This window comes from Convolutriloba macropyga, chromosome 9 (assembly GCF_964194025.1).
Source record: "Convolutriloba macropyga chromosome 9, txConMacr16.3, whole genome shotgun sequence".
NCBI classification, from domain to species: Eukaryota; Metazoa; Xenacoelomorpha; order Acoela; family Convolutidae; genus Convolutriloba; species Convolutriloba macropyga.
In genome coordinates this window covers 35,596,733-35,621,774 of record NC_134476.1, presented here as the reverse complement: position 1 = coordinate 35,621,774, position 25,042 = coordinate 35,596,733, and the positions used below count along the sequence as shown (strand labels likewise).

At 38.0% G+C, this 25,042-nt stretch overlaps 2 protein-coding genes across 2 annotated transcripts in view; one reads left to right on the top strand and one right to left on the bottom strand.

Moving 5' to 3' along the window:
• LOC142345753 (potassium voltage-gated channel subfamily A member 1-like) overlaps window positions 1–25,042 on the top strand; it is a 488,213-nt gene that overhangs the window by 404,760 nt on the left and 58,411 nt on the right. The window lies entirely within an intron of this gene.
• LOC142346196 (uncharacterized) lies at window positions 16,721–20,818 on the bottom strand. Its single transcript, XM_075398708.1, has one exon. It carries the CDS (start codon window positions 20,816–20,818, stop codon window positions 16,721–16,723), a length of 4,098 nt encoding a protein of 1,365 aa, XP_075254823.1.

The window sequence follows — 25,042 nt, the reverse complement described above, 5'->3', positions numbered from 1 at the left end:
ATAATTTAACTTAAAACACTTAAATTTAACTTAGAGACATAAATCCTTCTCAAATTTTTGAAAAACTAAAATCTTGTTTTTTAAAAAACTTTTGTTATTGGACAAATTTTCTGCGGGGCTGTCAACTGGGGAAGATCCCCTATTTTTTGATCCCCCTGAAAAGTTTTTTTGCCTCTTTAAAACAAATGTTTTATTGCTGAAATTCACACGTATTCAGTCAGGTGATGTACAATGTGGAAAATGATATCTGCTATTTTTTTTTACCAGAAAGTAAGTTTTACTAAACTTTATGAAGATATAACTAAACATTATATTTACAATTGTCTGCAATTCGATCAAAGTCGCAACTGTTACCTATTGAGTCGAATAGGAGTTGTTTTGAAAAAAAATTGAGTGTAAAACGACTTCAAAATTAACCAAAAAACACAAATTGAAGAAATTAGAAGATCATCTCGAGCTGAAGTCTCAGCTTGAACTTGTCGTTACGCAAAACATACAATTTTAGCTTCTGTCATTTATGTGAGCTATTTCTAGCTCAATATGCCCTTGAACGTTGTTTTTTGCGTTATTTGATCCCTATTTATATTTATTTCAACGTGACGGGAGACAGCGAAGCAACTAATTAAACAAAAATTATTTGAACTAAAATAAACACCTGGCTGGAAGTCTCTCGAGACCTTATAATCACGTTCTTGATGCCGACTAAACTTTTCTTTTTAACTTGTGTATTAAATTCAGTAGAAATGTGGTTCTGCTGTTTTAAAAGCATAGAAAGGCTAATATAATTGACCATTTACGATTTTCAACTTGAATATTCCAACTTTAAAATTTTGGATTATAATCAATTCCTGCAGGGATCCACTATTACAAGGGATGTTGCAAAATTCAGTTTTTAACAGAAAGTGTGCTGAGTTTTAAAATGAGACCCATTTGAGCTCTTGAGGACTAAGACCTATCTTATCTCGAACTGAGTTCAACATTTTACGTTCTTGCAGGAGGCCCGTAACGTGCCTAAACGATCAAAAACTGGCAACTGCTTTGGTTTTTCATATCTGCATAACTAGAATTCTTCAAATAAATAGATGAGTGGGTAAAGTGTTAAAAGAACTAATTCAAAATGGCCAAAATGTCTACTCATCGATGTCTTAAACATGTTCAGTCCGAAAAAAAACTTCAAATTGTAGTTTTGCAAAACGTTTTTTTTCTGCGTCCTTTATGTGACACCAATCTTCTCCAAGCCGTTTACAGGCAGAATTGTTAACTATCCCGTGGATGAGCAGGTGTTTCAAAAAAAATGGAGGGCCCAAAGACTTTGACTTCAACCAAAAAAAATCAATTTGAAAAAAAAAAGTAGGGGATCATCTCGAGTTGAGGGCACTGACCTTCAACGCGGAGTGATCCCCTCTTTTTTTGACTCCCCTAGAAATTTTATTTCATATCCGTTATTTTAAGCCCTTGTTTGTTTACGGTAATTAACTCCTAAACAGGCGATAGACTTAGAAAGAATTGAAATCCGCAAAATTTTTTTTAAAAACACCGGATTTCGCAACTCTAAAACACTTAATTTTTTTTTATTAGATTGTGATACCAATCTTCTCTAAGCCGTTCACAGGCAGAATTGTTAACTATCCCGTGGATGAAGAGGTGTTTTGAAAAAAATGGAGCGGCCAAAGACTTTGACTTTAAGCAAAAAAAATCAATTTGAAAAAAAATAGAGGGGATCATCTCGAGTTGAGGGCTCTGGCCTTCATCTCGGGATGATCCCCTATTTTTTGACCCCCTGAGAAATTTTATTTTTTTTCCGTTATTTTAAACCCACGTTTGTCTCCGATCCCACGTTTGTCTCCGATAATTACTCCCTAAACAGGCGGTGGACTTAGAGAAAATTGAAATCCGCAATTTTTTTTAAATACTCCGGATTTTGCAACTCTAAAGCACTTAATTTTTTATTATATTGTGATACCAATCTTCTCCAAGCCGCTCACAGGCAGAATTGTTAATTATCCCGTTGATGAAGAGGTGCTTTGAAAAAAAATGGAGCGGCGAAGGCTTTCACTTTAAGAAAAAAAATCAATTTGAAAAAAAAAATTGGATCATTTCGAGTTGAGGGCTCTGGCCTTCAACTAGGACTTTTTTTACCCCCCGAGAAATCCCAGTTTTTCTCCGTTATTTTAAGCCCACTTTTGTTTCCGGTAATTCACCCCTAAACAGGTGATGGACTTAGAGAAAATTGAAATCCGCAAATTTTTTTTTAAAAACTCCGGATTTTGCAACTCTAAATCACTTAATTTTTATTATATTGTGATACCAATCTTCTCCAAGCCGTTCACAGGCAGAATTGTTAACTATCCCGTTGATGAAGAGGTGCTTTGAAAAAAATGGAGCGGCCAAAGACTTTCACTTTAAGAAAAAAAATCAATTTGAAAAAAAAAAACATGGGATCATCTCGAGTTGAGGGCTCTGGCCTTCAACTCGGGATGATCCCTTTTTTTTACCCCCCGAGAAATCCCAGTTTATGTCCGTTATTTTAAGCCCATTTTGTCTCCGGTAATTCACCCCTAAACAGGTGATGGACTTATAGAAAATTGAAAACCGCAAAAATTTTTTAAAAACTCCGGATTTCGCAACTCTAAAACACTTAATTTTAATAATAATGTGATACACATCTTCTCAAAGAGGTTTACAGGCAAATTTTTTAATTATCCCGTGGATGAGGAGGTGTTTTGAAAAAAATGGAGGGGCCAAAGTTTTTGACTTAAAGCAAAAAAGATCAATTTGAAAAAAAAAGGGGATCGTCTCGATTTGAAGGCTGTGGCCCCGTAGAAATCATTTCTTCTTACCCCTCTAGCAAACAAAACGTATTTTCGTTATATTAGGCCACTTTTTTCCCTGTAATTGATACCTAATCAGGCAATGGACTTCGAAAAAAATTGAAAGCACTCAAAAGCATTCTACTCATACCAAAATTTTGGGCTAATTTTTAATGTCTTTAAATGATTTAGGCTGGATTTTTCCGTACGAACATCCATGAGGAAGTCGAGGAATTGGTATGACAATTATTTTTATGTTTAATAGAAAAACCTGGCGACCAGACCAATAGGGCCACTTTGGCATTTTTTTTTCGAACCCAAATTCTAGTTTTTTGGTTTTTCAAAGTTTTCCCCTTGTATTATTAAGATATGTGCAGTTTCATCAACGTAAGTATTTTTTTCTCCATAAAACTGAATTGTAACAATAAACAGTATTTCAGAAATGACATCAGAAACAGTTCTCAAATTCGTTTTTCTGTACCTTGAACTCTTATTTTTTTGTTTCAGATTTTTTTGCTTCCTTTTTTTCGAAGTTATTATTCTTTCTGCTTCAAAAAAAAAAACTGGAGAAAAACAACTATATCCGAAAGGTACTGAAAAACTTTGTGGCATGAAAATGATCATTTTTGTTCATGTTGTTCTCTTTGAATGGATCTCATCTTTTTCAGTTTGACTTCAACAAACTGCGATGTACCCAAATTCAAGTTTTTCACAAAAAATCAAAATCAACTGAAAACAACAACACAACGGTTTTTCCAGTGAAAAGCTGTGTTTAAAAAATTGTTTTCGGTAAGCTTTGTGACCCAACAAGCAAACTGAAAACATTAGAAAGAAAAAAAAAGTTGCAAAAACGACCTATCAACTTTAATAATTTTCTGCTGCTTGACAAGAGTTTGACATAAATTTCAGAACTCTATTTTTAGAATTGGGAGCTGAAAATAACAAGATCGCTGACTCTTAACATGTTTATTTCAAAACGTTTTGAAGCACAATCCTCAGTAGCATAAATTTTGAATGGCCTTATTTTTGCTGAGTCTCGTCGGAAATGGCTTCTGGTGTTCGAAATAGTTTTTCATTTTTTCTTATGGTATTTGAATAAAAAAATCGGCCCCTTTAAACCCGGATAGCATTCTGAAATTGAAGTTCCATAAATATTTTCCTCAGCTCATTAAAATTAACCCTCTTCCAGATATTCGCATCCGGCCAAAAATTATACAAAATTCGTACCCAAATTCAAGTCGAGAAATTTAAAAACCTTTTTTTCTCGGTTTTTAATTGATATTAGAATCCAGCAAAATGTTACCTGTCTTGTATGACTATTTTTTGATGACATGCGAAATTTCAGACTCCAGGACTCATTTTTGAGTTTTTGCCTCATTCCACTTTTCTTGCAGTTCAGTGGTCACTCGTTTGGGTCACTTTCATTTTATGACCTAAAAATTAGGTCGTTTCCAGGCACTAAACGCAACTGCACTAGAAGACCAAAAATGCCAGAACTTAGTCATACAGCACCGAAATTGAAAGAAAAAATGAAAAATATTAATTTTTGATGAAGAAACATAGTTTTCAATTTCCCTTACTGTTTGGCCGCGGATGTCACCCTACTCCGCTCGGTCAATAAAACAACAAATAAAAGAGCTAGAATGATTAAAAAAGTGTTCTGGAAAGCTCTCAAGCGTGATTATCATTCTACGATGAGAAAAAGTAACTTTTATATGTAAAATTGAGAGAAAAGTGCAGTTTTTTCAAAAATTAGTTAAATTTTTAAAACCTAATAAAAACCAAAGAAATGCTTTTCAAATAAGGCCATTTTCAGTTTTGGCTAGATTAAAATCTTGGCTAACGAAGACAAGCTTTATCAGAGCTCTGGGAACAGAAATGAGAAATCCCCGAGCAAAACCGTAATCCGCGGATCGCTTACCCCAAATTCAAGTCGGCTGTAGTAGTAGTAGTAGTAGCATTAGTAATAGTTTTAGTTGTAGTAGCAGTAGTAATAGTTTTAGTAGTAGTATTAGCAACAGTAACAGTCGTAGTATTGTTTATAGTTAAAAAATACTTAAAGACCAACAGGATGAATAAAAAGACTGGACAGCACACATATATACAGCGGAAAGGCAAATTAAAGCCTACTGTCAACAAAACTTCCTTTGGGAAAATATGTACATGGTTTCTAGTAGTTGAAAAAAAATGTTTTGACTGCAAGAATTTTATCCAAGCGCTTACAAAAGGTATTAAGAGTTGATATAAAGTTATTGATTTTCATAGAAGTTAAGCATTCGATGATGTGGATAATTTTATATGTTTTTGCTCACTGGTCTTTCAGAAAAAAATTTGATTGGTCCTCGAGAATGAGTTGTTTTTGTTTTGACATTATGCTTCAGGTCACTCTCTACTACTCCATGTCAAATATGCGAACACAGAATAGGATCAGTTTTCGAGATTTGATAATTTTTAATTTACATATTCGTTTTAAGCAGCGGTTTTTTGTTATTTTTCAGACATAATAACCCAGCCAAACACTTCGCGCTTTTATGTATTTCATCATAACAATTGTACGCACCAAGCTCGGGAGCAGCGAGACAAATAAAACTTTTAGTTGATACAATTTTTTCATGCGGTTAGCACAAATTTGCAACAGTATGATACTTTTTTAAAAAATAAAACTTGTGTTCCAATTCCCAAATTTTGTCTTAACCTGTGCTGTCCAGCGAAGTTAATCAGTATCTAACATTCCCATTTCCATAAAATCATTTCCAGAATGATAATTATTTCTGTTTGCATAGAAGTAAAGAAGAATTGCTGCATTTAAAATTCAACGCTCTAGACATTTCTTGATGAAACTTTAGTAAATTTTTGCGTGACCATTTATAGAGACCCCTGACGTCACATTTCAAACCTTTGAAACAATCAGCTCTCCACTTGTCTATCGTCGGCAAAACATTTTGAGTACGGGAGCTTTGCACATACTCAACAGGCCATCCATGCATAGAACGAGAAGTAGAGGTCCCAGGGAACCTCGGACACCAGACGTTTCAGCGAAAGATTGCAAAAAATAAGATCCCTTTACGAACAATTCGGTGTTGATCTGCAAAACAATCCTAAAAATGGGAAAGAAACGTTTATTCAAAGCAAAAAGCTGCCACCTTTTTTAGTAGTCTATGATGAGGAGTGGAATCAAATGTTTTTCTGATATCAATTCAATTAACACGTGGGACGTTTTTGTCAGAATTATGGTAGAGAACTAATGAAAACGATATAAAATGAGTTACTCTGCTACATCTTTTCTTGAAATTTTGTTGAGCATTCGCGACTAAGCATTTGACTTTCGGATATCATAAAGTGGACTACTGTTTATGAAAAGAATTGAAAGCCTTGGAAGAAAGCGATAAATTTCAACGTCATAAGTTTGACCACTTTTGTGAAGTGGTGTGATTTAAGACGTTTTCAATTCTTCAGACGAACAAGAGGTCGTTGCAGGACGTGAAAAAATGCCTGAGCTAATGGATCTAACAGTTTATAGCAATCAAGAAACAAGAAAGATGGTAGTTGTTCTGAACCATGAAAGAAGTGTTATCACATTTGCATTAACTAAATTCAGTTTTCAAACCTCCAAACATAACTGCTGTATTTTTATACTCAACTACTAAGACTGTTGTGATAGTTTTGCAACTTTTACAGCTTTACAGAGCTGGAAGATCTTTGAAAAAAAAGTTTTCCATCGTAAGTTGAAAGATAACACCGAACTCAGTCCTGTTGAAACTCTGTCGTGTTCACCTTCCTTTATGTCTGGGCGTGAAGGAAAATTATAGAGTCCAACTGCATAAATCTGAAACTACCATCTGCTTATATATTAGGAATAAAGAGGTAATTTTTTCCATAAAGTCGTGCGGCTTTAAACGCTTTTAGAGAAAACTGAGATGGTCAATTTTTCAATTTTGGAGTAGACAATTTTTACTCGCACTTTGTCAATTTGAAGATTTTTCCAAATTTACCGAATTCTTTAGAAAAATTGCAGAAAACTTTCGATTCGAGAATTTCTTTTGCGTTTGCCGCTCACTTTCCACCGATCATTTGATTTCGTTTTGACTACATTTCTTCTTCTACTCTCGACCAGATTGAGCCAAAAACATTTTGATATATGTCATAAATTGGCTGCAAACAAAAAATATTCAATGAGATTTGTATTGTTTTTTGTAGTCAGGATTGTTCTAGTAGAGCGTTTTTCATTGAAAGAGTAGAGATTTTGCATTTTCCAAGGCGTCAAGTTTGCAAACAATTTCCTTCCAATTCGATTCAAACAGCGTTCGGACAAAATAAGTGTTTTCAAATGTCATGAGATTAGGTGATTTTGTTGTAAATTGTCATTGAGGTCTAGTAATAGTAGTAGTAGTAGTAGTAGTAGTAGTAGTAGTAGTAGTAGTAGTAGTAGTAGTAGTAGTAGTAGTAGTAGTAGTAGTAGTAGCAGTAGTAGTAGTAGTAGTAGTAGAAGTAGTAGTAGTAGTAGTAGTAGTAGTAGTAGTAGTAGTAGTAGTAGTAGTAGTAGTAGTAGTAGTAGCAGTAGTAGTAGTAGTAGTAGTAGTAGTAGTAGTAGTAGTAGTAGTAGTAGGAGTAGTAGTAGTAGTAGTAGTAGTAGTAGTATTAGTAGTAGTAGTAGTAGTAGTAGTAGTAGTAGTAGTAGTAGTAGTAGTAGTAGTAGTAGTAGTAGTAGCAGCAGCAGTAGTAGTAGTAGTTGTAGTAGTGGTAATGGGGGGCAGAATCCATCCTCACCTCCCGTGGCAATCCCTGGGGTAAGCGTTGCGGAGCTCAGTGGCTTAAGCTGAGCTAACGAGGCAATGGTCCTCTAATTGGTGGGGCGACTAGTTGTATTATAGCCAACAACCCTATAACAAGATTTCAACTGATGAGAAAGGCCCCGAGTCCCGGGATAGGGGTGCTAAGAATCTCCCGCGGAAAAAAAATGAAGATTGTATCCCTAAATGTCAGGTCGCTTGTTCATGCAGGTTGTCTACAGACGCTTAAAATGGACTGCGCAAAATACGATTTAGACGTTTTAGGAATTCATGAAATCAGACTTGACAAACAGATTGACATTGGAACGCACAAACTCTTCTTGACCAACTCACTGCGTTCTTCCAATCGTTTAAAACAAGCAGGTGTTGGTATTGTGGGTAAAAGACACTGCTTGGCTGCATAATCGAAAACGTGACTGCGAATGAACGCTTGTGCTACATCAGATTTGCGGTGCAACAAAGAACAAATTTGATTGTCATTGTGTGTTATGGGCCGACAATTGAAGCGGATATTCAAATCAACGAAGATTTTTGGAACACATTAACAAGTATGACAAACGGCTTCAGAGAAAGGGAGCGCAAATTTCTTATCGGAGGCTTCAATGCAGAGCCAGAAAGTAATGAAGAGAACGAACATCTATGCATTGGCCCCTTTGGTTTCGGCGAAGAGAACGATAATCTAGAAAATCCTCTGAATCTCTATGATGCAAACAAACTAATGATTGGAGGAACATTGTTTCGTCACCGTTTTGTGCATAGATACAGTTTCAACCTTCCTGACAAAAATTGTTGGAAGAAAATGCTGGGTCATGTGTTGCTCTCAAGTCGGTATTTCACTTGTTTACAAGATTTCAGAACCAGAAGGGGAAAACTTACCTTGACTGACCCTGAATTATTGACAGCACATTTAGATCTTAAGCTGCAGAACTCTAAACTTCGTAAACCTGCAAAAATTAACCCGACAAAATTGCATGACGAATTGTTTCAAGCCGCGTTCAACGAATTAGTGAAAAGAAAATTGCACGAGAATGACGCGATTGACGACGCTGAACAATCGTGGCTCATCTTTCGCAGTGTTCATAACAAAGCTTTATGTCAAAGGTTCTTGTACAGGATAGAAAAGAACACAAGCCTTGGATATCTAAAGAGACAATCGATCTGATTGTAAAGATAGGCAAGTTGCAGGTAAAGAAAACTCAAGCAAAGCGGAAGCTTTGTCTGAGACCAATTTGAAATCTATCAAAGCGGAGGCTTTGTTAGAATTTGAAGACTGTTGCAAACTTGTGCGAAAAACTGTGCGGTCGGATAAAAGAAAATGGCTCATTGAAAAGCGTACTCTGATTCAAGAACTTGCTGACAAAGGTAGCATCAGAGAAATGTTTGGCGAAACAAAGCTTGTTTGCAGAAAGTGGTGTCCACAAACAACAAAGCTCATGTGTAAAGATGGCCAAGTGCTAGGAAAAAAAGAGGAGAGGTTGGAAAGGTGGACGGAACAATTCACACAAATCTTGAATCCGTAAAATAGATGCAAAACCAGTCCATCACCAATTTTTGAAGCTGCAAAAATCTTTGAGATTGATCCTGGTCCAATTCGCTTGAATGAAATTATTGATGTTGTAAGAAACCTGAAAAATGATAAAGCTAGTGGACCAGATGAAATATCAGCTGAAATGTTTAAAGACCATGACGCCATTGCGCAGGTGCTCTGAAACATAATAGACAAGTCGTGAAAACAGAACATTTACCAGAGGACTGGAAAGTTGCGCAGATTGTACCACTGTACAAAAATGTAGGGAAACGAACAGACTGTAATAATTATCGTGGCATCTCCCTACTGTCAGTGCCGGGGAAAGTGTTTGCTGCAGTAACTTTTAACAGATGCAAGGAAGCTCTTGATAAGGTATTGAGGGAAAAGCAGTGTGGATTCAAGAAGAGCAGAGGTTGTACCGACCAGCTTTTTGCGCTGAGACGGATTATAAGAAAAACCTTGTTGTACCAAGTTGATCTTAGTCTCTGCTTTGTTGAATTTAGAGCGGCTTTTGATTTAGTTGAGAGAGACTGCATGTACGAAACACTGAGGCATTATGGACTACCGGTAATAAAGCAAAATCAAGTCTAGATTATAAGAGGATATTACAAAGGAAAACCGGATTCGTAAGGGAGATAGACAAAGTATGGAATTATCCATTGGCACGGCGGTGCTCAAAGGAAAGAAGAAGGAAGCAGGCTGGTATGAAACCCTGAAAGGAGACAAGATCTGTATGAAACATTCGACATGGAGACTAGTCACAATGGACGACCAGAACCTACCAACGAATCAAAAGTATGCTTGAAGTGTAAGCGTTGATTTGACAAGGTGCTTGGACGAAAATTACACAAGGCAAGATATTGCAAGAAAGCTGATGACTACATCAAGCCTCAGTTAGTGAATCCCATTGGTGCAATGTTCAAAAACCTTGAAAAGAGCTTAAGATGCAATAGATGCCAAAAAATTTCAAGTCTGTTAACTGTCGGAAAATACATGAAGCAAGATATTGCGGTAAACTTAAAGCCAAAGTTGATAGAAGTTTTTCTGGCAGTGTAGAGGACGCTTCGGGTACCGAATTCGAGAGCGTTCAAGCTTTCAAGTATCTAGGATCCTACTTCAGTTTACAAGACGTGATGTGCAAGAAATTATCTGTGAATTGGCTGAAGGTAGACAACGCTTCAGTGATTTTTCGAACATCTGGAAAAACAAACAATTAGCGACAACATTGAAGTGCAAGCTTTACAGAGTGTCCCTCTTGTCAGCGGTGTTGTACAGCTCAGAGAAATGGACAATAAACAAAGCGTTGGAGAAAAAATTTGATAGTTTTTACCTCATTTTCCTACGTCGTATACTTTGTTTGTCTTACATGACAAAAATAACCGACCGGTTTGTGCTGAACAAAACACAGATACCTTCCATATCAAAAACTATCCTGACATTTCAAATAGTTTGGACAAGTCCAGAGAATAGAGAATGACAGACTCCCCAGGAAAGCTCTTGAATAGAACCGCAGTGAGCATTATCCAAACGCCGTAAAAGCTGTTGGTGGACAGCGAAAGCATGGCTAGATCAACTACAAAACGATTGCAAAAGAAACAAAATTGATTTTTCTGTGGTTCAAGTAAAAGCTAATAGCAATTCGAGATTAGTCTCCAACAAATTCGTCAACGAAAAGTTTCTTGTTTAACTAAAAACTTGATGCTGATTTAATTTAATGATTGTTACATTTGTATTCTTGCCTTAAATCCATGTTTGATTGCCCTGTAATAGTGCTTTTTTTTCTGAATTGAATTCAAGTATTGTATCAGTAGTAGTAGTAGTAGTAGTAGTAGTAGTAGTAGTAGTAGTAGTAGTAGTAGTAGTAGTAGTAGTAGTAGTAGTAGTAGTAGTAGTAGTAGTAGTAGTAAGAGTAGTAGTAGTAGTAGTAGTAGTAGTAGTAGTAGTAGTAGTAGTAGTAGTAGTAGTAGTAGTAGTAGTAGTAGTAGTAGTAGTAGCATTAGTAATAGTTTTATTTGTAGTAGCAGTAGTAATAGTTTTAGTAGTAGTATTAGCAACAGTAACAGTCGTAGTATTGGTTATAGTTAAAAAATACTTAAAAGCCAACAAGATGAATAAAAAGACTGGACAGCACACATATATACAGCGGAAAGGCAAATGAAAGCCTACTGTCAACAAAACTTCCTTTGGGAAAATATGTACATGGTTTCTAGTAGTTGAAAAAAATGTTTTGACTGCAAGAATTTTATCCAAGCGCTTACAAAAGGTATTAAGTGTTGATATAAAGTTATTGATTTTATAGAAGTTAAGCATTCGATGATGTGGATAACTTTATATGTTTTTGCTCACTGGTCTTTCAGAAAAAAATTTGATTGGTCCTCGAGAATGAGTTGTTTTTGTTTTGACATTATGCTTAAGGTCACTCTCTACTACTCCATGTCAAATATGCGAACGCAGAATAGGATCAGTTTTCGAGATTTGATAATTTTTAATTTACATATTCGTTTTAAGCAGCGGTTTTTTGTTATTTTTCAGACATAATAACCCAGCCAAACACTTCGCGCTTTTATGTATTTCATCATAACAATTGTACGCACCAAGCTCGGGAGCAGCGAGACAAATAAAACTTTTAGTTGATACAATTTTTTCATGCGGTTAGCACAAATTAGCAACAATATGATTCTTTTTTAAAAAATAAAACTTGTGTTTCAATTCCCAAATTTTGTCTTAACCTGTCCTGTCCAGCGAAGTTAATCAGTATCTAATATTCCCATTTCCATAAAATCATTTCCAGAATGATAATTATTTCTGTTCGCATAGAAGTAAAGAAGAATTGCCGCATTTAAAATTCAACGCTCTAGACATTTCTTGATGAAACTTTAGTAAATTTTTGCGTGACCATTTATAGAGGCCCCTGACGTCACATTTCAAACCTTTGAAACAATCAGCTCTCCACTTGTCTATCGTCGGCAAAACATTTTGAGTACGGGAGCTTTGCACATACTCAACAGGCCATCCATGCATAGAACGAGAAGTAGAGGTCCCAGGGAACCTCGGACACCAGATGTTTCAGCGAAAGATTGCAAAAAATAAGATCCCTTTACGAACAATTTGGTGTTGATCTGCAAAACAATCCTAAAAATGGGAAAGAAACGTTTATTCAAAGCAAAACGCTGCCACCTTTTTTAGTAGTCTATGATGAGGAGTGGAATCAAATGTTTTTCTGATATCAATTCAATTAACACGTGGGACGTTTTTGTCAAAATTATAGTAGAGAACTAATGAAAACGATATAAAATGAGTTACTCTGCTACATCTCTTCTTGAAATTTTGTTGAGCATTCGCGACTAAGCATTTGACTTTCGGATATCATAAAGTGGACTACAGTTTATGAAAAGAATTGAAAGCCTTGGAAGAAAGCGATAAATTTCAACGTCATAAGTTTGACCACTTTTGTGAAGTGGTGTGATTTAAGACGTTTTCAATTCTTCAGACGAACAAGAGGTCGTTGCAGGACGTGACAAAATGCCTGAGCTAATGGATCTAACAGTTTATAGCAATCAAGAAACAAGAAAGATGGTAGTTGTTCTGAACCATGGAAGAAGTGTTATCACATTTGCTTTAACTAAATTCAGTTTTCAAACCTCCAAACATAACTGCTGTATTTTTATACTCAACTACTAAGACTGTTGTGATAGTTTTGCAACTTTTACAGCTTTACAGAGCTGGAAGATCTTTGAAAAAAAAGTTTTCCATCGTAAGTTGAAAGATAACACCGAACTCAGTCCTGTTGAAACTCTGTCGTGTTCACCTTCCTTTATGTCTGGGCGTGAAGGAAAATTATAGAGTCCAACTGCATAAATCTGAAACTACCATCTGCTTATATATTAGGAATAAAAACCTAATTTTTTCCATAAATTCGTGCGGCTTTAAACGCTTTTAGAGAAAATTGAGATGGTTAATTTTTCAATTTTGGAGTAGACAATTTTTACTCGCAGTTTGTCAATTTGAAGATTTTTTCAAATTTACCGAATTCTTTAGAAAAATTGCGGAAAAATTTCGATTCGAAAATTTCTTTTGCGTTTGCCGCTCACTTTCCACCGATCATTTGATTTCGTTTTGACTACATTTCTTCTTCTACTCTCGACCAGATTGAGCCAAAAACATTATGATATATGTCATAAATTGGCTGCAAACAAAAAATTTTCAATGAGATTTGTATTGTTTTTTGTAGTCAGGATTGTTCTAGTAGAGCGTTTTTCATTGAAAGAGTAGAGATTTTGCATTTTCCAAGGCGTCAAGTTTGCAAACAATTTCCTTCCAATTCGAGAGACTGTTAACTTCGTCAAGAATATCAAAATCAGACGTGGTGTGTCTAATATAAAAAAAAGGCTCGCAGACCGTTGGCTCGTCATTAGTTCTGTTACCTTTTTTTGTAACAACAGCATTGCAAAATGATGGCACATTTTCATTGAAAATGTTTTCTTCATTTTTCTTGATACGATTAGGCAAGGCAAGCGCAATAACTCCTGAAAATTTGGTACAGAAGTTAGCAGACAAAATAGCAGCATTTTTCGGCGATTTTTTTCTGATCTTTAAAATTTATTTAAAGGTCTTAGCTTCAAAAGGGAAGAGCTGATCACAATCATAAAAATTCCGAATAAATTTTCAGCTTTTCCTTGCTCAGGGTCATTTCAAATTGTTGACACATAGCCAAACACATAGATGGTAGAACGAAAGTTGCCAGTACTGACATGAGATTTGCAATTTTATAATTGTCTATAATTTTTGATCGCAGACACCTCACTTGCGAGAGTTCGACTGTCTTCTCATTGTTCAATTGTTTATCAAAATTATTCTGTTTTATTGTGAACGAAATGTTGATAGCACGCTTGTTGAAAAATTCAAACCTGTTGCATTTCTGAAGTTGCATGTAGCGATCAAAATCTTTGAGCAATGTTTGAACCTTTGTTTCTGCCTACAGTCATTTTGTGAAATGGCTTTGCAGACAACAGCACAACTTTGCAAACGGATAATCAGTTTACAGAACACCTACGACGGCTGACACTGAATGCGAGATTATGGCAATTGTAGCTCTTTACACAGATCGTTCAATAGCATTGACACAGTTCATCACCTCGATCTTTAGAAAAAGGTTGCCAACCTATGTGTTGGTGGTTGCCCAGTGGACTCGACTCCCCCGCAGACAGAAAACATTACGTGCAATTGGTCAACATGGGTTCTCTTCACAGACCGCTTCTATTCTGCACTTTCGTCTACGATCTCCAGCGCTTATTTTCGTAGAGACTTTTATTTTTGAAGACAATCACAAACTGCTGCGTCAATAAAACCTGCCTTCGGGGATTTCCAAGATGTGCTGACATATAGTTTTAACCTCCATTTCTTCTTTATGTCTTCGGATTTATGTCACATTTGAGGAGAAATCTCAGTGAAATCCATTTTTTCCGGAGAAAAGTCACGAAATTGATAACTTGCAACAGAGATACCAGCTTAATCAATCAGATGAAACTCTTGAATGTTCTTCCGTTGCCAAATATTTTACAACTCACGGATGTCGTTCTTCTTGTGAAGCCTCTGATACTGCCTGAAGTAATAGATGATGACTGTCGACAATGTAGAGTTTTCAAATTGAAAAAGAGACTTGCTGAGAAGGGACGAAATATAAAATTGTGTAAAATTGTATAAAATATAAAAAGTATTAGAGCATTAGTAACAGTAAATCAACTCGCGAAGCACGCTGATAAATGTCAATCTGGCTGACCGGAAAATTGAAATCCGCAAAATTGTGCTGTTGTTAGCTTTTCCTAAAAGTCATACCTGCTCGTGGCAAAAGCTTAAGATTCAAACCCATGCAGAATCAACAAAACGCTGTTCTGATGAAACCGATAGGAACCAAATCCCCCTCAGCTATGAGCTAAAAACCAACAACAACATCTCGGCTGGCTTGAATGTTTACAATCCAGGAAATTTTTAACCGTGGTTGTTAGTTGTTAACCCTGCTAATCAAAGCAGAACTTCATGGTGAATGCTGACTGGACAAAAGTGTTTTAATGTTTTCAAATAAATACGGTATATTACAGCCTTTGTTTGGTAAAGTACTGCTTTATCGCGTTCAAAGCCTATTCTTTCGTCATCCGTAAATCGTCAACAATGTCAGGAGTCGCTTTTCCTTGCACATGCACAATGATTGCTGAGGTCAGACATAGACATATGTTTTGAAACAAATTACATTGCATTAAGTAGATTTCTAGATGTCACAAACATGGCCCTGCCTAAATAAAGATGAAAAAGAAAAGACGCTTAATATAATGTGTACAAATATATATTAGCAATACTAATGCATAATATGTACAGATTGATACATATTTAGTCAAGCGGTTCAGAAACAAACAATTTCACCTTCTAAACATTGAAAAAAAAGAAAAAATTTAATTGGGCTCTGTCAATTTTTTTGAATCACAGAAAAGATTTTTCTTAAAAACTAAATGCTCAGACTAAATGGTAAAATTTGAAAAATAAAAAAATCAAGAAAATATCTTTTAAAACATCTTTCACCTTTTTTTTAGTTTTAGTGCTTAGTTTTTGTAGAGATTTAGGTAGATTGTTTCAATTTCAGCTGCTGTATGGAAAAGAAAAAACGAGAGAAGATAAAAATTTAGTTTTCTGAACCATACTAAGACAGAACAAATTTTTCATAATTCACATAAAGACTTCAAAAAGGACTCATATAATAATTAATGTTCTACGCGGCCCTGTGGACGGACGGCCCAGAGACACAGAACTCACAAACAAATAGTTCTGAGTAAACTATATGTTATAGAAATTAGTTTCATCGATCAATTTCCAGATTCCTTCAAAGTGAGATAAATCTATGGCTTTAGAGATGAAAATCAGTATTTAAACTCCTTTTTGATGAAGAGAATTTTGGATTCCACAAACCTACTGTTTATGCTCTTCGGCCTAAGTCTTGCATACCAAGACAACTTTTCATTAATATTTGTATTTCTGAAAGTCGCAACTATGGTAGCAAATCAAGCTCTATGAATACATCATAATTCGCGCCATTGGCACACAAGTTATGGTCAAAAACGGGAAATCCCTTACTATAAATAATATTGAAAGTGAACGTCAACCACTTCTGACTTCTTCAATAAAATCAACATATAAAAAGCTTCAACGAAAATAGGTTGGGGGAATGAAAATCATGAAATGAAAGGGTTTTGGAGGACGAAAGTGTAGGTGGGGGGAGGAAAATGAGGGTGTGGGGGGAGATAAAATATAAAGGAACTTGGTTCCTTTACACTCCCGGCAACAAAAGCAAGCATTTGATATGAAAATGTAAACACAATAAAGCAAAAAGTTTTCATTCCGACATTGAGTTTTGTGTGTGTGTGTGTGAGTGTGTGTGTTTCGATGAACTTGTTTCAGTGACCGTCCGGCGCACCTGACGATTGTGGGAACACACGGCTTAGGGTTACTGCTGGTCTTTGTACCATTCCTGTAGCAGTCTGGATGTCGAAACTCCTGGCTATCCCGTCTGAACCTCTGTGTGCTTTCACAATCTTCCCAAGAGGTCAGATGCCTCTGGGTGTGAACTCCTTGAGCACCCACACAATGTCACCTTCATCCAGCTCATCATGTGATCTTTGCCACTTCGTTCTCTTGTTGAGCTCAGGAACATATTCCTTCAGCAGCCTGCTCCAGTAGTGATCAAGTAGTGTCTGCGTCAACTTGAAGTCCTTAGTGGAGAACCGCTGGTTGCTGTTCACAAGAGGTTTCAAACACATGTGAGGTCGGCGAAGGAGGAAGTGACTCGGAGTAAGTGGTCCCTCATCTGAGATGCTGCAGCCCACATGAGTTAATGGCCTGGAGTTCAAAATTGCCTCGGCCTCTGCCACAACTGTCTGGAAAACTGAGAGTGTTAGTTTCCGACTGCCCAGCACTATTAGTAGACTCCTCTTCGCGGTCTGTATCAGCCTCTCCCAGACTCCTCCGAAGTGTGGTGCCAATGGAGGGTTGAAAGTCCACTGAATGTTCTGTTGAGCCAATTGCAGTCTGATGTACTCATTGTCTGGCTTGTAGCTTCTCTGGAACTTTAACTTCATTGCTTGGTTGGCTCCAATGAAGTTTTTGCCATTGTCACTCACAATGAGGTCAGGGTCTCCACGTCGTGAGACAAATCTGCGGATTGTCATGAGAAGACAATCAGTTGAGAGGTCATGGCATACTTCTAGGTGGACAGCTCTGGTGACCAGGCATATGAACAAGCAGACGTAGTGCATCTGGGTGCGCTCTCTCTTGTCCTCAATGTAGAAAGGTCCAAACATGTCCATTCCTGTGTTGACGAAAGGGCACTGCTTGTTTGCATCTGGAAATCTGAATTCAGGAAGATCGGCCATCTTGGGTCTCACATTGTCTGCCCTCCATCGTCTGCAAATGAAACAGTATTTCCCCAGACTTCGCAGCACTTTTCTCAATCCAATCATCAAGAAAGTCTGTTGCAGGTGAGCCTTCACATGTTCCACACCCTGATGGCCACAGTCATGGTGCGCCTTTTCAATCAACAGTCTTGCAATTTTGCTCCTGCTATGGAGAAGAAGCGGATGTTTTGCATTGTAGGTTAGAGGTGCCTTGTTGAGTCTTCCTCCTGCCCTCAAGAGTCCGTCTTCATCTAGAAAGGGTGTGAAGGGCATCAGCTTGTCTCCTTTCTCAAGATTGCCTCCCTTCAACAGTGCAGAAATTGTTCCTGAGAACAACTCGTTTTGGGACATTTTGATGAGGTAGTTCCTTGCCCTGTTCTCATCTGATGCAAAAGTGTTAGTGTTGGATGTCTCAGGTGATTCGTTTTTTCTTCTAGTTCGAACTTTTGCCCTGAAGCGCCTTATTGCCTGGAACACCATTCTAGTAGAGTTGAGCAGTCGACTCCATGCTGAAAATTTGTCAACCTCAATGACCGGCGTCTGAAGTTGTGTCGCTTGTGTGGCGCATATGTGGGGATCACTGTCCTCGGCAAAATTCCAAGAGTCTTGAGGTTTGCTCAGAAATTCCGGTGGTTGGAGCCACAGCTTTGGTATGTCTGATGGGGTGAGGCCTCGTGTTCCATGGTCAGCGGGATTCATCTTTCCAGGGATGTGTCTCCAATTCTCTTGGTTGGAATTCTCGTGAATTTTGGTTAATCTGTTGGCAATGTACATTTTCTGTCTTTGCTTGGATTGGATCCAACCAAGTGTAGCGGTGCTGTCTGTCCAAAAGTGTTTTGAACTTATTGTAGTTGTCATCTCGCTCTCACAGAACCCAGCTAGCTCTGCTCCAAGTGTTGCAGCTTCCAACTCCAGTTTTGGAATGCTCAACTGCTTGATCGGTGCCACTTTTGTTTTACTGATCACATATCGGGATGTGGAAGATCCATCGGCGTTCGTTGTCCTCACATAAACTATGGCAGCAATTGCACTCATTGAGGCATCAGTGAACGTGTGAAGTTGATGGGTTCCATTGGTGCTGGGAATCAAGCATCTGGGAATTTCAATTGGAGTCATGTTGTCGAACTCATCCATCCACTCCTGTAGTTCCTGTTGGTAGCATTCTGACACAGGTTGATCCCAGTTTCTTCCCTCTTTAATGATTCTTTGGAGGCTGCATCTAATTCTGATGGCAAAGGGTGATATCAGTCCGATTGGATCGAACAGAGAAGCTGCCATTGAAAGAACCTTTCTTTGGGTCATCTGTTGTCCTGTGTAGAGAAACTTCGGTTTTGCAAACATCAACTTGTCAGTTTTGGGGTCCCACGTCTGACCAAGGATACTTTGGGCTTTCATTTCCGCCTTGTCTTCTTCCAGTAGGTTTTCTAATGCGGCTGGTCTGTTGCTCAAGAACTTCGTCAGATTGAATCCTCCTGTATGTAAAACAGTTTTGATCTCCTCTGCACTTCTGCGGGCCTCCTCTTCAGAAGGGTAGGTCTGCATGAAATCATCCATGTAGAACTGCTGCATGATTGATGTGTAGGCCTCTGGATGTTCTTGTTTGTGGTCATTTGCACACTTCTGCAGAACAAATATCGCACAAGAAGGTGAGCATGTGGCTCCAAAAATGAGTCGATTGTATTTGAAGATCTTTTCATTGCCATCCTCTGTCCAGAGAAAACGGAGATAGTCTTGGTCTTTTGATTGGATGCCAATCTGCATGAACATTGTCTCGATGTCCGCTGTGATTGCCACTGAGTACTGTCTGAAGCGGAGAAGAAGGCCATGCAGGTTGCAGAGTAGATCCGGCCCTGTCAGCAATGCATCATTGAGTGAGGGTCCCTTATATTTGGAAGCAGCGTTTGTGACTCTGCGGATTTTGTCTGGTTCCCGTTTGTTGATCACTGGGTGATGGGGAAGGTACCAGACAGAGTGTCTGCAACTGGGGTCTGCAGTTGTGATGTAGTTTTTATCCAAATCTTTTTTGATTGTTTCCTCATAGCGGTCTCTCAAGTTTATGTCCCTCTCCAACCTCTGCTGCAGAGCGTGCCACTGAACTTTGGCCATGAAGTAGTTGTTAGGTAGTGTGATGTCTTTCTTCCATGGAAGTCCAATCTGGTATCTGTCACCAATGTGTCTTATGGTATCATTGAGGATGGAAACCGCCTCCTTGTCATCTGAAGACTGTCCCTTTGAAGAACACTGATTGAAGTTCACTCCTTCAATTGTCCAGAAGAGCTGGAGAAGATCTTCATCTGGATCGTCTTGCCGTCTGTTGATATGATTGAAAAGTGTTACGTTTGTGCTGTTTGACTGTCCGACCCTCTTCTGTGTGTACCTCTGAGGAATGGGCCCTGTCAGTGTCCAGCCAAGCAGAGTGTTGACTCCGTATGGTGTACCAGTGGAACCCGTTGTGAACTGTCTGGGAACTGTTGCTGTGAATGCGTCTGCTCCAATCAGTATTCCGATCCGGTTGTCCCTGATTGTTGGAAATCTTATGCTCTGGAGGTGAGAATGGTCTCTGCAGATCTCATTCAACATTTCAATTTGAACTCTTGGCATGCGAAACTCGTCCATTGCAGTTGCGTACACAGGGATTCTGATCACAGGACAACTGCTGTACAAAGCTCCTATGCCGATCATGACATCTGCTGTTTTGACTGAGTGTTCACCATGAAGTGAAGCTAGTGGTAGGGTTATGTCTTTTGGTTGTTGAACTTGAAGTGCATCAGCAACCTTCTGTGTTATTTGAGTATTGTCACTGCCACTGTCCAGCAATGCGTAGGTTTCAATGCAAAGATCTCTGTTGAAAAGTGTTACTGGTATTGCCTGCAACTGAATCTGCGGTCTGATCCAAGAAGTCTCCTGCTGGTTGCTGCAGGTGTAGTTTTGTTGCGGAGTAGTTGCCTGCTGCTGAGCCACAGTGCGTTGATTGCTACTCTGCTGTCTGTTGTTGTTGTCGTTCTGCGTGTTCATCGGCTGAGGGTGAAAACCATTTTTGTTCCAGTTGCCCCTGTGTGAAGTACTGCTGTTAGATCCACCATGTCTGTTTTGAGTTCCACTCTGTTGGTTGTAGTTTGAACTCGTCTGCTGCCTTTGGTTTTCATTTTTAAAGTTACGTCCATAGTTTGACTGGTTTTGGTTGGTTTGGGGTCTGAAGTTATTTTGTGAGTTTTGGTTACAGTTCCCATTTGGTTGTGCATATTGTTGCATCTGCCTTGCATCTGTCCTATGGAGTGTTGGGTGATGGAAGCCATTGCATCTGTCCACAAGGCACCTTGTTTTTGATTGACAGAGACCCTTTTCATGACCTCTTAGACAGTTAGGGCAGAGATTGAACCTTCTCACACAACACTATCGGTCATACACTGTTTTTTCCAAGTATTCGGGACATCGACCAAGGTTGTGGTTTTGTGAGCATAGTTGACATGACACATCTGGTGGCCCCCTTCTAGAAGAACTGTTCACTCTGGTTCTCTGGTCCCGTTGTGGCGAGATGTCCTCACACGCCTCTGCGTAGGAGTCAATCCAATCAGCAAAGTGGGTAAGGTTAGGTTGCAGCAAGGCTTGGCTTCTTGTGTGTTGATTCCATCTGATTATCATGGTAGCGTTCAGTTTGTCTCTGGCCATTCTCAGGACGGCTGAAGACTTGAGGTCAGCTTCAAAGTTGTGAAGCCTGAATGTTTGTACCAGTCTCCTCAAGAAGGATGAAAAGCTCACAAACGTGTTTGGTTCGTTCAGTCTGGGTTTCGGCCACTTCTCCAATTGATCTAGGTATGCAGCGACAATATGCTGTGGTTTGCCAAACTTTCTGGTCAGTTCAGCGATAGCTTCATGGTAGTAGTCCCCATTGTATGAGTATCCACTTATGGAATCTCTTGCCTTATGTGTTACAGAGTTTTGGAGGTATGTCATTTTTTGAGCGTCTGAGAGGCCACTGTTGTTGTGAATGGTCGCTTTGAAGAAGCTGAACCACTGGTGCCATTTCAAAGGATCACCTGTGAAATTATCAATTGATATCTTGGGCAAACTCATTGTGTTCTGTATCATCAGTGCCTGGTGTTGCATCCAGTCTGGTGGAGAACTCGGGAAACTCGGGAAACCATTGTATAGGTTGTTGTTAGAGCCGTTGTTATAGTGTACTTCATGCCCGGTACAACTGTTCAGTGGTTGTTGATTTTGTGGTGTGTACCTATGGCTCATGGTAGGACCAGCTTGGCTATTGATGTGAAAAGAAAGTGGTTGTTGCAAATGCCCAGCTCTATCTTCACTCTCATGTTGGTTCTGTCCTCGAACATGGTTCTCTTCTCTCGATCGAATTGAATTTTGCCAGCCCTCATCTATTCTCAAGGCCCCTGTGAGAAATTCTCTGTTCCTTCCTCTCTCTTCAATGTTAAAAACGGGTTGAGAATTATCAGGGTCTTCTGAGTCGGACGAGTCAGCTTTGTTTGTTTCCTGATTGTTGTGGCTTGCCAACTGATGTTTCATTTGTTTCATTGCTCTATTGCGTAAAGGGTACTGTTTTCTCAGTAGATTAGGGGAAGGCGCTGCTGATGTGTTGAAAGCAGATTCAGTGTCACTTGCATCCGTTCTGTGTGCTTTTGCTCTCTGTTTGCATTTCAGCATGGTTATGTTTCTCTCAGCAGATTCACTAGCAAGTGTTGTCAACTCTTCACTTGTTAGCTGTAGCTTCATGAGTTCACTGCAACTTCTGTCCAACTGCTCTTTTTGAGACCTCGAAAGTTCCAAAGTTTCACGTAGTATGCTTAGACCTTCGTTACTATTGCTTTGTCCTTCGAAGAGGTCTTTTACTGCGTTCCACTCTATCACTTTCAGCTGAAGTTGTTGCTTGAGTCTGTTCTTTGCTGTTGATGATGCTTTGGACTTGTTTGGCATGTTGATTGTGTTAGAAGACTTTTTTTATTTTACAAAGTTTATACTGCACTGTTACTGCGCTATGTTTCCTTGTAACAGCCCTATTCTAGTTTTTGTTATGTTAAACCTATTATTTAAATGAGGCTGTTGCTTACTGTGCTTAGCTAATGCTTTTGTTTAATGTTTGATTGCTATGTTTATGCTTGTCGCTATCACTAAGTGACGTTTGATACAGATATGATGCTAATCAGAAGTTGCATAGAGTTAAACTTTTCCACTAATCAGTGAAATTTTTACAAACTTAGATAAATTAGATGTTTGTCTGGTTGCCTATTTGATTCTCGAGCGCGACAGAAGGAACCCTAACCTGTGGTGGTTAACTTTCGACTATTGTGTGTGTCTACTGACACTGGTGGGGGGAAAACTTCACGTTCCTATAAACCTTAAGGTAGCAAGGGCATACCAGGCCTCGCAACTAATCCTAAGTTAATGTGTGTGTTGGTGGTGCTTTAAATTTCACCTAGAGGAGGACCTACTCCTTTCAAAACTAATGCGGAAATATACTATATTGATCCAACGATAACTAGTCGCCTATTAAAATCCAGCCTTTGAAATGAAGACATTCAAATCCGCAAGCAAGACCAGCCCATCTGTCGTGACTAGGCATTTCACGCAAGCATCCTTTTCAGGAGAACTCTCATCTCAGTCTTCACTTCTAGGGCCAGATTAAAAATCAGTTGGATCATTTGTGATTGTGATGTTTTTGATTAAAAAGTGTGAAGTTATCAAAACCAGAGTTTAAAATGTGCTAAGTGTCAAATGTCTAAGTTCCCCCCTATAAAATCAAAATTTCCCCAGTCTGCGTCGAGCAAGTTTCAAAGGTCCTTTTTTGACCCTAGGATACGCCAGAAATGTTTATGCTCTTCGGCCTAAGTCTTGCATACCAAGACAACTTTTCATTAATATTTGTATTTCTGAAAGTCGCAACTATGGTAGCAAATCAAGCTCTATAAATACATCATAATTCGCGCCATTGGCACACAAGTTATGGTCAAAAACGGGAAATCCCTTACTATAAATAATATTGAAAGTGAACGTCAACCACTTCTGACTTCTTCAATAAAATCAACATATAAAAAGCTTCAACGAAAATAGGTTGGGGGAATGAAAATCAAGAAATCAAAGGGTTTTGGAGGACGAAAGTGTAGGTGGGGGGAGGAAAATGAGGTTGTGGGGGGAGATAAAATATAAAGGAACTTGGTTCCTTTACACCTACTATTCGGTAGCTAAAATACTTGATGTTTTACCTCTAAATGCCACGGAGAAAAATTACCGTCTTAAAAACATTTTATTCAAAGCTCTCATACCACATATGAACTTTAAAAAATATTTAAAAGTTCATGGTTACAGCGATCATAAATAATACTACCCTATCTTTTCGAGAATATGCTTAGATAAAAATTATCGACTTTTGAAAATCATCAAACGCATGATTTTGTTTTGGTAAAAAAACGGTTTTAAATGATTAGACGTAGTACATCCGGAGAGTAAAGGTTCCCTATGACTTATATTTTTTATGTAAAAACTATTATATCCGAATGGAACTGGTTGGGAGAAAATAAATTTAATTCTTGCTGTATTGGATTCATAGATTTTAAGTTAAAAATGTAATATCTGAATGAAACTGGTTGAGAGACGAAACCTCTAACTCTTTCCGTATTGAGCGCTTGTTGCACCAATTGTTTAACTGTTTGATCAACATGGGAAGAAAAATTCATTTTCTAGTCAAGATGAAGCCCCAAATAGTTTACTGAATTATTCATCAACTTCTCTGTCCTATTGTACTGGGCTTGATAGTTTAGAAAAAATGAGTTTATTCTGCTTTGTTTACAGAGAACCAAATCCTCTTCATCTAGTTTGCTACTTTTGATAATTAATTGTCCAATACTGAACTTATGATTGTATATATTTATAAAAAATAATACATCATCCACAAAATACATTTTTTTAAACATTTAAATCACTCAGACTATAACCCTGAGGTTAGATATCTACATGCTCTAAAATGTTAAATAAATTAATCAGCATTGTTATTAATATAATAATCTTCAAATTGTGGCTGTTCGTTTCCATAGGTAAAAATAGGATTTGAAAATTCCTATTTGTCTATTAACGGGTACTTTCTTGTGTTGATCAAGCAAAAACTCGGTTAAAACATTTTTAAAGCAAGTTTTACTGTATAAGTTCTTTTTGAAGAGGGCAGATTGTTCCGTTTTTGAACGCTTTTCAAGATTAAAGATTTGTTACTCTACTTCGTTTTTAATTTCTTTTTTTTTTAAATTGCTTTGTTCTAGCGTTATGGCAACTAGCAAACATTTTGAAATTTTCGGATGTTTCCCATTGTCTTATATCTGTTTGTAGCTTCATTAGGCTAAATTTTGAGATAAACTATTTGGCTGGCAGGATACGATCCTTAATGAGAAGATCAATGGAGTGGTCAAACTTTTGACGAAATTGACAAACTTTTATTCCCCAGTTAATTTGCCTGTTTATGCGGTTTAT